At 43.4% G+C, this 14,789-nt stretch overlaps 1 protein-coding gene across 1 annotated transcript in view; it reads left to right on the top strand.

Annotated features, from left to right (window-relative positions):
• Positions 1-14,789, top strand: part of sema5a (sema domain, seven thrombospondin repeats (type 1 and type 1-like), transmembrane domain (TM) and short cytoplasmic domain, (semaphorin) 5A) — a 174,380-nt gene that overhangs the window by 57,341 nt on the left and 102,250 nt on the right. The window contains exons 3-4 of the mRNA XM_034705796.1: positions 6,503-6,602; positions 9,294-9,339. Coding sequence (XP_034561687.1) covers positions 6,503-6,602; positions 9,294-9,339 — 146 coding nt within the window. The remainder of the gene's footprint in view (positions 1-6,502; positions 6,603-9,293; positions 9,340-14,789) is intronic.

Raw genomic sequence — 14,789 nt, 5'->3', positions numbered from 1 at the left:
AGTTGTAAGACTCCAGGCTGTAAAAAAATAAGCTTGTTTTTCGGGCTTAAAATAACATAATAGGAGGAAAACCTTTGAGCACAAAACCACGTACGACATGTCTTCGCTGACCTTGCCTTTTGCTGTTCCAAGCTGAGCAGGTGTTTGTTTTTTCCACAGCTCCGCCAAATGGTTTCCTCAGCCTCACCAAATAGTTGCCATTCTTCTGCTGCCCGGTACCACAGGGCCGCATTTAGAGCGAATTGGCTCTTCATTTATGCGAGTGCCTGCTGCCACACTCTATTTGCTCTGAAAAATCCATTCATGTTTTAGAATGGGTTCCACATGTTGCCGTTGGTGCCGGCCTGGCAGTGCCGTAGAGCGCTGAAAACTTCCAGAGCTGGCAAAGTGATGACTGGCGTGGCCTGTGATGCGGATTGTAAATATTTATACATCCTGTCATTTTGTCTTTGTGTCAACCACTCCGTGTCAGAGCGAGGAATAACAAAACAGGGTGCGGGTGAGGGGCTGTTCTATTTCGAGGAGAAGGGAAGCAGGGGTTAAGAGGATAAGATGGGACCGGGTAAAAGGGGGAGGGGGGTGTTCGCGTGTGTTTTAACATGTTGGCTCTGAGCCCTGGCTGCTCACTGAATTTTCATCCCAATCTGTGTGTGTGGTGAAGTCTCCACGCGTGTTTTCTGTGTGTGTGATGCCGCCTTCCTCTCATCGGCGGCCAAACCTCCTGATTCAAGCAGCTGCTGTACAAGAGCTGTGGTGATGTGATTACATTATCACATGAATTTAAAGTGAAGCCATTATGAGCCGTGTTACATGCAAAGCAGGCTGAAATCAAGAAAGCGAGATGTGGGGATAGGATTTGTTTATTAGCTGTTTTCTTTTTCTGCTGGCTTAACGATAAGGTTGATTTTATGGGACCATAAAAATCTCCCTAGGTTCTATTAAAATTCGCTATTACAAGCCATCCGAAAACAAATAAATATCGCAACCCAGATCAGAGTTCAAATCAGAGTGATTAGTCTCCATGCTGACGTTAACCCAGAGTCCTGCAGTTTTAAAAAAGCTCTCCAAGTGTGCCACAGTTCTGCTTCCTTTACAACGATCTTTAAAAGCCCCATGAGTTTGACTTTGTGGATCTCTTTTAACACGGCCCCAGAGGCTTTGGAGGGCCAATCCCCGCCAGTTATGAATGTTTATGAATGAGCCTTGGCCTCGTCACAGAAGGCCATAAATCCATTCAGTGCTGTTGTGTTCAATTAAAACTTTAGCCCCCGTTTGCACACTCCAACAAATATCCTCTCTTTCTATCTAACACACACATACTCAGGCACACACAAGCTCACACACTCTCCATCACCCCGTTAGCAAGCCTCCCCTGGTGCGTCAGGGAGATTTATGGGGAGAAGCCGGGGTTCGTCAAGCTCCGGCTTCCCCGAGGGGGGGTGTCACAGCTACATTGGTATGCCGGGGATCCTCTCGGTGGCGTGAAAAACAAGCCCAGTGGAGCCGGAGGATTGACACATCCACAACTTTGTGTCTCCCTCCAGGACAGGCAGAGCGTCTGCCATTAAGCAAAGTGAATTCATTGGGGTGAAGTTGGACGTGATCTCTCTGATATGTATTTCACCACCGCTAATGAAAATGTATTAGCACGGCGAAACCAGACGCCGGATGCTTTTTTAGTCTTGCAGTGCTCTTGTAGTTGTCACCGGAGACTTTAAAGTGAACAACAGAAAACATCTTTGCATACAGTGGCTCTATCTCGCAGCAGATGATTTTGTTTTGTTTGGAGAGCCACAGTTTGGTCCCATTACGTGAGCTGATGGCGGCAGATGTTCTTTGGAAGCTCCCGTTTCTTCGTGCTCTGTTTGTCCTGGTTCGAAAAACCATCAGAAATCCCACGTTTGTCACTGAAACTCAAAGTGCTCACTGATTGATGCAGTGAAGGGAGAGCATGCTTTCATTTTTATTTTATTTTTTATTTTTTTAAGCGCAGTCTGACAGGTGTGCCTGAAGACGCAGATAATGTGTTTTTTTTGAGGAGGATATTCAAGCTGTCCTCTCCCTCTGTTCCGGGCCTGATGGAAAGCTCCCTGCTGAATTAAAGAAGTCCCTTTGATATTTTTTGGGTTTGAAAATAGCTCACAAATAAAGTGATGGAGGACTTTAAATCACTGTTGCAACCACTGCTGCAAATCCAGCCCCACACCATTGTGATGCTTTTTGGAAGTGTGGTCTGATCTTCATGTACACTATAACCAAGTTGCAACCTCTTGTGTTGAAAAATGAAGCCACTGCAGAAGTGCAAATTGCATTTCCTCCAGTGTCCACTTGAGGCCTGCTCCTAAAGCCAAAGAAGCCCCATTGTCACCTGTTTTTACAGCAAAATGAAACATTTTGCACACGTTTGCAGTCTGGAAACAGATTTGGTTTCTGTCACTCATTTCTTTATTCATACACTCTGTACAGAGTGGGGGATTTTTATAAGATAAGACCAAGAGTTCTGCATATATTTGCATGATAAGAGGCAGGGCTGATTTGACAAGTTGAGTGATGCCTGCCTCAACTCTGATTCCTTTTTTTTTTTGTTCGATGTCACCCAAAAGTTAGGTTGAGTCATTTCCAATATGGCGACCACTAAAAAGCTCTGCCTGCTAAAAACCAATGGATGACATCAATGAGAAACTGTCCAGGTTTTATATAGTCTATAGTTTAACTCCTCTGTAACCAAATTAAATGACTTACCGGAGTCAGACTGACTAATTCAACTAAAGCTTTTCTCACCAGTGCTTTTACGAGTTGCTCTGCTTTTCTGGCCATTTTTTCGGTGGTTAGAGGAAACCTATTTATTCCCAGTGAGCAACAGCTCAAAGCCAAATCAGCAAAAAAACATGAGAATATATTGTGTAGTCTAAGACAGTATCTGTGAGATATTTAACTGAAGTATTTCTTTATAAAGGGCCAAAAACACTAAGAAGACAAATTAAAGACGTATAGAACACTTGCACTAGACTTAATAACCCAGCCCAAGAAATGTTCCTCTCCTCCTGTGATCTCTGTGCAGTCACCGTTTCGACTCAACCAATCAGACATTATTGGGAATGTATTTTTTTTATATATATAATGTGGCTACCATCATCTATCCAGCTAGCCAAGGAAAGAGTTAAATAGACGGTAGGGAAATATGTGAGTCAGGGAAAAGTCGTCTACAGCCCGAGGATCCGTAACACAGTACCAAACAAAGTGTAAAGTTATAATTTTGGGCTTTTACACCTTTATGCAGAGAGAAGAGGACAGAGGATAGAGCAGGAAACTGGGAGAGAGTAGGGGACTGACATGCAGGAAAGGGACCGCAGGCTGGAACAGAACCCTGGCCGCCCACTACTGTATATGAGCGCGTAATTTAACCATTATGCTAAATCCACGCCCAATAAATTGGTTTTCTGACAGCGAAGGAAGGTAATGAAAACTTCTTGATAAAGCTTTCACTTACGCTGACATTAGTGTTGTGGTCAGAGTCTGAGTTTGGGTCTTGAAGTTTGCTTAATGACGTGGTAGAGTTGACTCCATCTGTAGGGGTTGTTAGCTTAGCTTCTGAGTGTGGGCAGCAGTCGACAAAGAGGCCAAAAGTTAATATGTGTTAGGATTGTTCAAGATAAAAATGTTTGTATTATTAAGTAAACTAAAAGAAGGAAAGGGGAAGTCCAACGGCTATACTTGATCTGCCTTTTTCGAAAGCTAGTTATGTTTTTGTTTTAAATGCATAACTTACTCTATTTGAAACATAAAGAAACATTTATTGGATTCTTTAAATTGATATTTTATTCTAAAACCCTCCAGTTCATAACTAGTATTGTTTTAAGAACTGAACTTTATAGATTTAATCAGTCTTCCAATTGTTGACTGCAGACAGAGAGCTTCTTTTATCAGGTTACTTCAGAACACACAGCCCTGAATCATTGTTTTTAAGTTGTGGACCTTTGCCTAAGGAAAGCTTCTCTTCCTGAACCTCTAGATTTGAACTGAATCCCTCTGCTTCAAGTTATTTAGACTAAAGATTAAGCATATGTAGAGTGATGGATAAAACATGTCCACATAATGACAGATTGACCACCCCGGACTGAACCTATCGGGTAACCAGACGGTAGACACACCGTCCTCATCGCTCAGCAACCATCCCGGGGGCCAGTGATTCGATTGGTCAGGGGTTAATGGGTTGGGCGCCATGAGGACAGGCATGTTGTGGATAAGATGTCAGAGTCTGTCTGGGATATCTCTCGCTCTTACTCTCCATATACCGTGCTGAGCAAGGTCAAGTTCCATAAAAGTTAAATATAATGGCTCTTCATGGTTCGGTCACAGCGTACATTTACATGAAAGCGGTCAATCAGCAGCAGTGAATGCTCCACAGATATCAAAGACTTCACACTGAGTCACAAGAAGATAAATGTCACTACTTTAAAAAGATACTCTTACAACCGGAGGTTTCGTGTCTCACTTTTGTTGTGAAGAGGCTGGAGAAGCGCTGAAATAAGAGTGCTTTGATCCATGCAAATGTATTATTTGAATGAGTGACCTTATCAGCCAAGGATGGCTCCAAACATTTTTGTTCTTTATTTAATTTCCTCTTCATTTCCTTCAGTAGGGGGGCCTTGATTTGTCTCCTGGCAGGGGTGAAATTGCCTGACAATTTTGCTAAGTAATTGTGATTTTAAATAAATTAAACTTTGCCATTAGGCAACAATGGCCAATGCTCCCCTGCTGCCTTCCGAGCACAGAGGTATAATGATCTCTAACTTTGTCTTCAGCGGTAGGAAATGAAATGTGCTTCATTTAAAAGGTTTGGGAAATAGAATATCTTAAATGAGTAAAATCACGTCCTGTGACTTATTCAATGTTTCTCAAACTATGAAAAGTTCTCAAGAGGACTGAAAGGGCTGTATTGGTGTATTAAGATTAAATTTAATAACAGACAGCTGTTTCCCCTCAAAACGGACGCTATGAAAGGATGTCATCCTCCACACCTGTAAGTCCTGCATTCGTAGCATTAAAACAGGAAAGAAGAACTCTCCCCTATATAAAACTAAACCAGGAGTTTATATGTATTATCAGGTGGATGTTAGGTCTCTTAGGTTAAATAACATTATGCTAAATTGTGCTAAAAGTCCATAATATCATCAGGGTGCTGTATACGGCAGATACATGGCCAACCCACACAGCTCATTATTTTAAATCAGCCTCGTACCTCCGTCATGGAAACACCTGCCACTAAGTGACATTACTGTAGTGAAATAAAGACTCATTTTAAAGTCTGAAACTCCTACTCCATCTTATATCTTATATATGGAGTTAAAATATTGAACTTATTATACTAAGAAATAATGCACGTTAAAGCTCAAGTACGGAACTTTGGGTTTGCTTGAATTTGGCGCCCCCTCTGGACAAAGTGCTACTCTCATTCATTCTCTGGTTTGGTCCTCTAAGCTGCCTTTGCAGTCTAACACGGGACTTCTACCAGATCTGTGTCCGGTCTGTCCCTAATCCACTGCGCTCAGGCTCCGTGCTCTCTCGTCCGTCAACAACAACAGGGTTGTGTTTCCAGAACGCAGCACGGAGCAGGAGTGTTTTAGAGTGTTTTATTCTGAAAATGAACCGGATGTTTTCATTTTGTTTTGGTGCCTGACTTCCTGTTCCACTACATCTGCTCTGTTGAGCTTGATGCGTTGTGCTCCGGCATCCAGCAAAAATAAAAGTGTTGTGTATCTGATCCAGAGGGCCTCGACCTGCCAGTTAAGAGATGCAGCCGGAGTGCAACGGAGACAGATCTGGTGGAAGTTAACACATTGACTAGAATAGAAACCAGATCGCTGTGACGGATCGGAGATGGACCGGACATGATCTGGTGGAATTTGGCTTTAATGCATCACTCACTGAGTCTTTGCATGTTAATAAAGGCTCTGTCTGTAGCAGGCTGTACCTCCCTTGGTCTGATAATCACCCTGCAGCAGTGGTTACAAGATGACTGTATAGAAATCAGAAGCAGAGGTTGCTTAGGGTGTCAAAAAGCTCCAGAGAGACAGGGTGACAGGTGTGGATGAGATCCACGTCCTATCAGCGTTGTACCAGCCTGTCACGTTGAAGGTGGTGAGGTGAGCCTGAAGGCAACGCTTTCAATTTACCCGTCAGTCTTCTTCCCAACCCTCATGGATGGATGGCTTATGAAGTTCGAATAAGCTATCTGTATTATTGTATAAGCAGCTAAAATTTCCTCTCAGGATCTTTAACGTCACAAATCTAAATAAAGATTGGAGGAAAGGTAACTATCTAAACACAAACTAGCTCTCCCCTGAGCGTGTCCTTCAAAGCCCCCTCCCGGCGAGTGCCAGTGAAAAGTTACGGCAGCCCTTTGAATGCAGCCCATTCGTCAGCTCAGCTGTCATCTACAGCCATAAACGCTAGGCTCTGATTGGCTCACTGTAGTAATGTCTTGTGGTGTCTTTTTCAGAGATGGAGCCGTGGATCTTCAGGTTCAAGGCAGAGGGTACAGTGGATTACTCACAGCTGACCTTTGACCCCGGGCAGAACGAACTGATCGTGGGTGCCAGGTAAGCTGAGTTTGTGTTCTCTCTCTCTTTCCTTACCTCACTTCGTCTCCTCGCCTTCCCTACTTTCTCTTTCTTTTGTTGCCTGTGCTTTGATTGTTTCAGCCTTCACTCCACAGCTTCTTTTTTTTCCAGCGTTTCTAGGCGCATTGCTTGAGTAATGATCAGTTTCTCTATAGATGTCTTCAAAAGCCGAGAGAAACAGCTTTGATTGTTTCCAAGGCTATTGTCTTTGTCAGGCCCAGCCAAGTTTTTGTGAGTCTGTGCTTTTGCATTTTCTCTGTGATGCGGACTTAAAATTTAAAGGGACGGCACACCTTTTGTGATAAACAATCCTTACCAGGCTGTTTCTGCAATTTCTAACACACACGTGATAAAACATGTTCTTTGAAGTGTGTGTGTGAGAGAATTGGGTTTATGCATACATGCTGTGTGTGTTGTATGGCTGATTCCAGATGAAGTGGGCTTTGCACTCCACTTAATGGCTTAGTTGTCAATAGAATGAAACACTCACTACAATGTGAACAGGAGATAACAGAGGAGCCAGCAGGAAGGAGAGCAGCAAAACAAACAGAGGCAAAGTGAGCCCAGGGAATTATCTAATGCACCGCGGGAACTAAGATGGAAAAGGCTAATCAGGGAAAGTGTGTGTATGTGGACGGATGAAGAACGATGGTCAAAGAGGTGAGGGATTCAACACTAAAGCTGCCTGGATAATTTAAAATAACATGGTATAAGAAACAACAGGCACACAGTTTTCGCTGACGATCTTTTATTTTAAGCTACAACTCAGACAATTCCATCAACACGTGATATTTGGAGCACTCCAAGAAATCGAATAAGAGATTTAGTTCTCTGTTAGGCTGTCGAGTGCCTAACTGTGAAAGGCGATGTGGCTGAATGGATGGCTGCGAGCAGCGTTAGAAGTATGAGTGATAATGGAAGGAAAGGGGGATCGATGCAAATATCAATACAGTAAAACAGGGGGCTGAGGCCGTGCCGAGACCTGGCTGATTGCCACGATTTGGTGGATTGATAGATCTCTGCAAAAGTGTGTGCATGTGTAAGAGTTTTTGTGTGTGTTTTAAGATCCTTGAAGATTTCACTCTGAAAATGAGTTGTCTACTTTATGAAAAAAACAACAACTGCTCTTTACAATGATTGCTATTGAGAAAGAAAAACACATTACGGGTTATTGTTGGAGCTACTGCAGAATCTCTGCCTGCATAATAGTTTTTAAGCAATGCAACACAAATCACTCAGGTAATTTTCTACAGAGGTTTATTTTTTTCTGCTGTTAGATTGCACTAAACTTTCTAAATGTTAAAGATAATTTCTCTGCAGCTGCATGGCCAGAGAGGTTAATAGGTCAGGGTTGAACTATGGAAGAAAAACTACAAAGTCAGGATAAAAGAGAAGTAAAACGTAGAAACAAATAACAGTAAATGATTACACTAGCACTAATTGTTTGGTTAACTCTGGTAATTGTGTATAATGGGTTTTGTAGACAGTCTGAGACATCATTAGTCAATATGCAAAATATTCCCCTTTGAGAGGAGACTCATTATAACCTAATGTTTCTTAAAACGTTGGAAATGCCACGGAAACATTTTCGTGAAAGCCATCAAAATTTGAAAAGGTTTGGAGTAGCACTCTATTAGAGTGAGTTTTTACAAAAAGGATTTGTTTTTCTCTTATTTTTCCCCAGTGACTCCTTCTTACTCGCTTTTACTCCTTCACACAAAAACCAAGAGAAAGGAAGCACCGTAAAACCTTTCATCAAAACCTTTATATCTCCTTATGTCGGGTCTGACAAACCTAAAGGGTCACAGTTTGTTGAAGTGGTTGAATCTAATCATATGAAGATCCCTTTGAGTGCCTTCAATACACTCTTACAACTACTTGTGCCATCAATGAAAAGGCTCCTGTGTTTCTGAGTAGGAGGACTTTTAAGAGCTTCAGGTGGAGCAGATTTTGAAAAGAGCTGCGTTAATGAGAGACAGGTCTCAGAGAAGGAATCAAAAATATTGCTAATCCAGATCTGAACGCAGTACGCGGCCACGAATGATATCGCTGAGTTAGTTTGGGTTGGAGACTAGGGTTAGAGTTAGGACTAGGACAGTGGATAGAGTAGGAAACTGGGAAGAGATGGTGGGGTATGATATACGGGAAACGGGCAGCCGGTCTCTCTAGGGCTCTGGCCCTATACATGTAGCGCAGGATTTAACCCCAGAGCTGAGTGTCTGCCCCACAAAACTAATTCTAAGCAAAAAGTTGAAGGTGAAGATAGAGCTTGATGAAGTCCCAGTTTTTGTAATCTAGACACTGTGCTGTTTTTCCCTAATAAAAAGGGATAGCTTGAATTCTGTATTTCTGCTTTGCTTGGCTGATTTGGTCGGGTACAGACTTGCAGCTCTCCTTTAAGTTTGTCAGCATCCCCTGAACACACCTCTGACTCGATATTAAAGCATTTTAGGTCTTTGTGTTCCTTTTTTTTTGGAGTTGGGAATCCCTTTGTACTGGTGGCACCATGGGTAGTGGAGCGGAGATAAAAGAAGTTAAGAGAACACAGATAAAAAACTGTACAGAGCTCTGGCCTGTGAGCAAAGATGCCGTAGTTCTTCACATCTATTTCTCTTGATTTCTTTCCAGAGAATGCCTCCCATCAACTCACTTACCTCCCTCTTTTCACAGGAATCACCTCTTCAGGCTCAACCTGGAAGACCTGACACTGATCCAGGTGAGTGTTAGTTCTCCCCTGATTCTTACTCTCTCTTGGCTCTCTCTTTTTTTTTTTGAGCAAGTACGTGCTCACACTGGCACAGAAAAACAAAATGCTGTAGCTGCCAGTTTCCACAATTTAAACCTGTTAGATTAAAAGGCTGACATGTCACCCGTCACAACAACGTCCCATCCAGTGGAGTGACAGTGGGTTTGGTCCACAGTGTGAGGGGTAAAAGTGGCGTCAGTGTAAATACCCTTGTGTTTAAATCCAATTTGAAGCAGTAAATCACTCTCTGCAGCTGCACCTCCTCAGAAATGTTGAAGTACAAGCCCCATGTGCGGCTTCTTTAATATGAGTTTTCTGTTTTGATTTGACTGTCCTCTTCCCGTGGAGGCAAGGACAAACAGATAGAATCAAATCAAACGAAAATACTAAACATAAATTAAAGATTGCTAACAGCAGGGTTAGATTTTTCCCTCCTGCCGGTGATGACATGTTGTAAAATTTGCACGAACCATGCATAAATAGATGTATGCTCAAGGTGGCAATTATCCTCTTTTCCAGTCCGTCTTTCAACCCCTTTCTCCCACACGTTGTCATTCTAATTTCTTCCTGCATTCTCTCATTTTCTTTCTTTCTCTCAGACTTTTATGAGCCCACTGAGACCCCCCTGTGGTGCTAAGCATTTTGCGACCTGCTGAGTTGCAGCACAAACATTGACACAACAACGGGGCTTATTTCTAGGTGGCAGCAGCAAGGCTTCTTTTATGGTTCGACAACTCTTGATGTTTGCCATTTACACCCTGGAAGAACCAGGGAGAGAGGATGAGGAGCGAGAGGGAGGAAAAAGAATGAAAAGGGAGACTGGGGGGAGTGGTGTTGATAGAAATCTGCCTGGAGAGGGTAAATGAGAGAAACAGTCAGACGAAATCAGCAGCAAGATGGAATTTGTTTGATATTTGTTGGATAGGGAGGGCAAAAGAGGAATCAGGGAGCAATAAGACAGACAGTGAGAAGAAAGCACAGAAACCCTCCCACCAAGAGAGACAGGGATTCATGCAGAGCCGGCCTTTTGTGGCCGCTCCCTGGGACACATGCTTTTTAAAGATGCCCTGCACCGAATCATCCCTCCTCCTTTATTTCATCCTGCGCTCGGCTGGTGCTGCAGAATCAACGAGGGGATTCCAGCGACCCAATCAACCCCTCATCTTTACGACATCCTTTTCTCAAAGAATGGTTCCTGGTAATCCCGGCCTTGGTCTGGCGCCAGTATGAGCTGACCTGCGCTGTAGTCCCTGTTTTGCATTTGACTGGACTGGGGCTGCAGAGTCAAGGGGAAGTCCAAACTCAGCTGTTTGAGGAGCACAATTGCTAATCTACCATGCATCCCCCCTCTGAATCCTGTCTTTCCTTGCTTCTTTTTTCCTCCCAGCATGAAACAGGAGATTAATTTGTTCGCTGTGTGGCTGTGTCGACATATATTTGTCAGTCTTATTGTTGCTGGATATGAAAGGCTTGAATAAATTTCCCTTTTGGCAACGTGCGCTGCTCTCATTACATGCATTAGTGATTGATCATATGGATTAACAAGGGAACATGGTGGCTGAGCGAGCAATGAAAGTTTGTCTGCATTTTCTTTCAATTGCATCTCCGTTCAAAAGAGTTGCATGAGATTATTTTTTTTCCTCTGCCGAAGCAAAGCGAGCTAAAAGCTACACCTACGCATGTCTTTGTGATTTCACCCCATCCCCATGCATCAGCTCTGTCAGATAATGCCCAATGGCAGTGATTTGTTCTCGCATGGCTGGCAGCGCTAAAGACGGAGGCTGTGTAGGGTTTGACAGAGCACAAGGCTTAGAGGCGGTTGTAATACAAACAGCTTAAGATACTCTAAAGAGGTGGATAGAATTACCATATGATCAATGGCAGTCTGATCCTATCTTGCACGTACATGCATGAAACATTTATGAAGACTACAGCCACCGAGGACTTCCACTGCATGAATCCCACCCACTTTTCCAGTGCTTGGTAGCAGTATGAAGAGTTGTTTTGAAGCTGGAAAATGAACCCTGAATACTTGTCTTACCAATGTATTACTGAGGGTTTAGAGAGCAGGGACACTCTGGGTGGTAGCTAAACACTGCCGGTCCAAACTGCACATATCGAGTTGAGACTCAGGCATCGATTGAGCCTGAGCCCAGGCAACCGTAATCTCCTCAGTAAATGCCCTGCTTGCTTGGAGGTAATAAAAAAAAGGAAAAGGAGCCAAGAACATCCGAGGTTGAAGAGAGGAAAAGAGAGGGAGAGGGAGGATGTTTGTTAAAAGAGTTGATGTTGAAAACTTTTACTTTTTTATTGCCCTTGTGGTTTTGGAGGCTACCCCTGTAATTTGGTGTTCAGTAGGCTCTTTAAGTAGGGAGATTTTAGTCATTTATGAGAGATACGGAGGGAAGTGGCTATTTGATTTTGGCAATTTACAAATACTAAAACTAAAAATCAAACAACAGGATCTATCAATTTATACATTTCCATGCAGAATGTTCAGTTTCTTTAGTGTTTTATACAACAAGAAAATGTTCTAACAAACAATTGGTATCGTTTGATAAATCAAATGACATAAGGACACCATCAGAATCGTAGTTTTAATTTAGATCTGTTGTCAGGCGAAGCAGTTAAAACAAGTCAGTGGATTTAACTGAGGAGAAATTAATCCCAGTTGGGCACAAGGACAAAGGAAAATGCAGAACCTTTCATTTTCTCTCTCTCTTCTCTCCCCTCAATTCCTTCTTTAAATTGATAGGTGGGTGAGTGTGTGTGAGAGAGGGGGGTAGTATGCACAGCCTAATCTGCACAGGGTTCTTCCCATGGCTCCATCGTCCCAGTCCATAGACACTTTCTCTGTTCCCTCTCTTTCCCTCCTCTCTTCTCTCATGGAAAATATGAGGTAGGTAGAGCACACAGGATAAGTCAGTGGGGTTGTATGTTACATGTTTCCCTCTCTCCTTCTCACCTTTCTTTCTTCCCTCATAAAAACTGGTGAGTAGCGGAAGGTAGTGTATACAGCCTAATTTGGCAGGGGGGGGACTCTACACGAAACAAAGCTCTCACCCTGTTTCCACCTTGCCAGTCCTCTTTCTTACAATCCCTCAAAGACGCACACTCTGTTCTCGTTCTGTCCCTCATGTCTACTCTCATGGGAAACAGGGGGAGGTAGAGCATACAGCCGAAGACGGTGGGGTTGAGCTCCAGCCCAAACAGGCATCTCAACCTGGCTCTCCCCTCCCTCATTCATATATATCTGTCTGTATTTCCCTCCTCTATAATTCTCTCATAAAAACTGGAGAGTAGGGGGAGGTAGTGAGTACTGCCTGACCTGGAGGAGATGAACTCCAGCCCAAACAAGCTTTACACCCTGGCAATACCTTCTCTGTCATATTTGTTACATGTTTCCCTCTCTCCTTCCCACCTTTCTTTCTTCCCTCATAAAAACTGGAGAGTAGGGGGAGGTAGTGAGTACAGCCTGACCTGGAGGGTGTGAACTCCAGCACAAATAAGCTTTTCACCCTGGTTCTGCCTTCCCTGTCTCATGTGTCACATATTTCCCTCTCTCTTTCCCACCTCTCTAATTCTCACAATTCTTACAATGGTGGAGTAGGGGAAGGTAGTGTGTACAGCCTAACCTTGCAGAGGTGAACTCGGCTACCTGTCCTCTTAAATTCATATCTCCACAGACTCCTTTTTCAGCTCTTTGCTCTCCTTATGTCTTTTCACTCGTGGCTTTGATGGGGTCGAGAGCTTGCATGAAGGAGGGGTAGTTATGGGGTGCTCTAGCTAAATGTTGAGCCTCTCCAAGGTGTAGTCGGCCTAACTTGACAAAACACGCTCAAAGGGGGACACACATGATGACCCTGGTGATCTACTGGTATAACTTCTGGCTTTTGCTACCCATCTACATCTATCTTTCTTTATGTCTGGGTTGTGGAGGAAATTATGGTCATGTATGTCATGTAACTTATAGATAAGGAATATATATTAATAGACTATATGACAAGGGATATTGCCATAAGCAGGGCGTCTATGACCAACAATTTATTTTAGTGTATTCTGCTGTTTTTTCCTATTGTTAGGTCTCTTTCTACAATGGCAAGAAGATTAGATCGATTAGATCAGTGTTTTCATTCAATAACTCCACAACGCAGCTACATGGATACAAAATCTATATGAACTCTTTAGCGTATACTCAAACCGAGGCACTTGGGTTCAAGTGGGGAAAGTGAGGCTTGAAAGATGAGTCAGCTCTCTCAGTGGATTTGATTGGAGTTAATATGTGGTACTTTAAGTCTTCTCCTGCTGCGTCTCAACAGCCTGAAGAGGCCTTCCTCTTCCTGTCAACCTCTACCCTCATCCTCACTGATGTGGAAAAAAACACTGTCAAGAACAAAAAAAGGTTGATCCTCTTCCTCTTTCTTCATTTTCAAACGTCTGCAGCAGAGTTGGACAAAAAGAAAGAAAAGGACCAAACTCTCCAGAATATAAAGCTGAAAGAAAACACAGCAGCTAGCAACAGAACACAATACTCTTCCTCTATCAGCAGGTGAATCCCAATTTAGTTTTGTCCCTCCACCCCCTCTGTGCCTCATTCAGCCTCCTGCCCTCAGCTGCTGCCAGCATCGGGCAAGAGAATCAAGGCTGGCATCGCCATCATCCACCTTCCATGGCCCACTGCGGAGAGCAGACAAACACTGAGTAACTGGCTCTTCCTCGTTTGCATTGTGTTCGGTTTCCTATTGTGTTGCCCCGGCTGATGAATGGTCAAATCAGCTCAATGCACCACTCGGGCTTGTGTTCCTGTCTGTACCCAAAATGCCATCCCCTTGATGTCATTGGAAACCAAATTTTATCTCCGTCTTTACGCTTTTACACCTGGTCCAGTGACGGGCTTTCATGCCAGTCCTGACAGCACCAGTGTCTAATTTAGAGGCTCATTAAGAGCTTGTAAGATTCACGATATCATTAACATAGATGCTAATGTAAAAAGAGCTAATAAGAGAAAACCACCCCGTTTAAGGGTCTAGTGTTAGCATGATTTCTTTCATGGTAAATCGAAACAGGATGCAGACACGGAGACTGGGTTTCGACTGTAGCTCTGTGGCACAGGGTTAGTCAATGAGCAGTGAGAGGAGGAGGAGGAGGATCACTGGCATTGTTCACCATTCAATATAGCACGGACGGAGGAGAAACACAGTAGATAGGCACTGCAGCCTCTCTTGTTTCCAGCTTTGGCTCATGCAAACGCTATCCATAACAGCTCCTCTTGGCAACAGACACCACACAGGTCTTTAGATGTATATTGTGCCTCCATTTTTCTTCACTTCTCATCTTATTGTTGTGTCATTAAGAAAGACGAGGACTCAGGAGGAAAACAAAAGGCTCTCAGCAGTCACACATGTTGTATTTCACGAGCC

This window comes from Notolabrus celidotus, chromosome 17 (assembly GCF_009762535.1).
Source record: "Notolabrus celidotus isolate fNotCel1 chromosome 17, fNotCel1.pri, whole genome shotgun sequence".
Classification (NCBI taxonomy): Eukaryota; Metazoa; Chordata; class Actinopteri; order Labriformes; family Labridae; genus Notolabrus; species Notolabrus celidotus.
The sequence above is the reverse complement of the archived record's forward strand: the minus strand, read 5'-3'. Positions and strand labels throughout refer to the sequence as shown.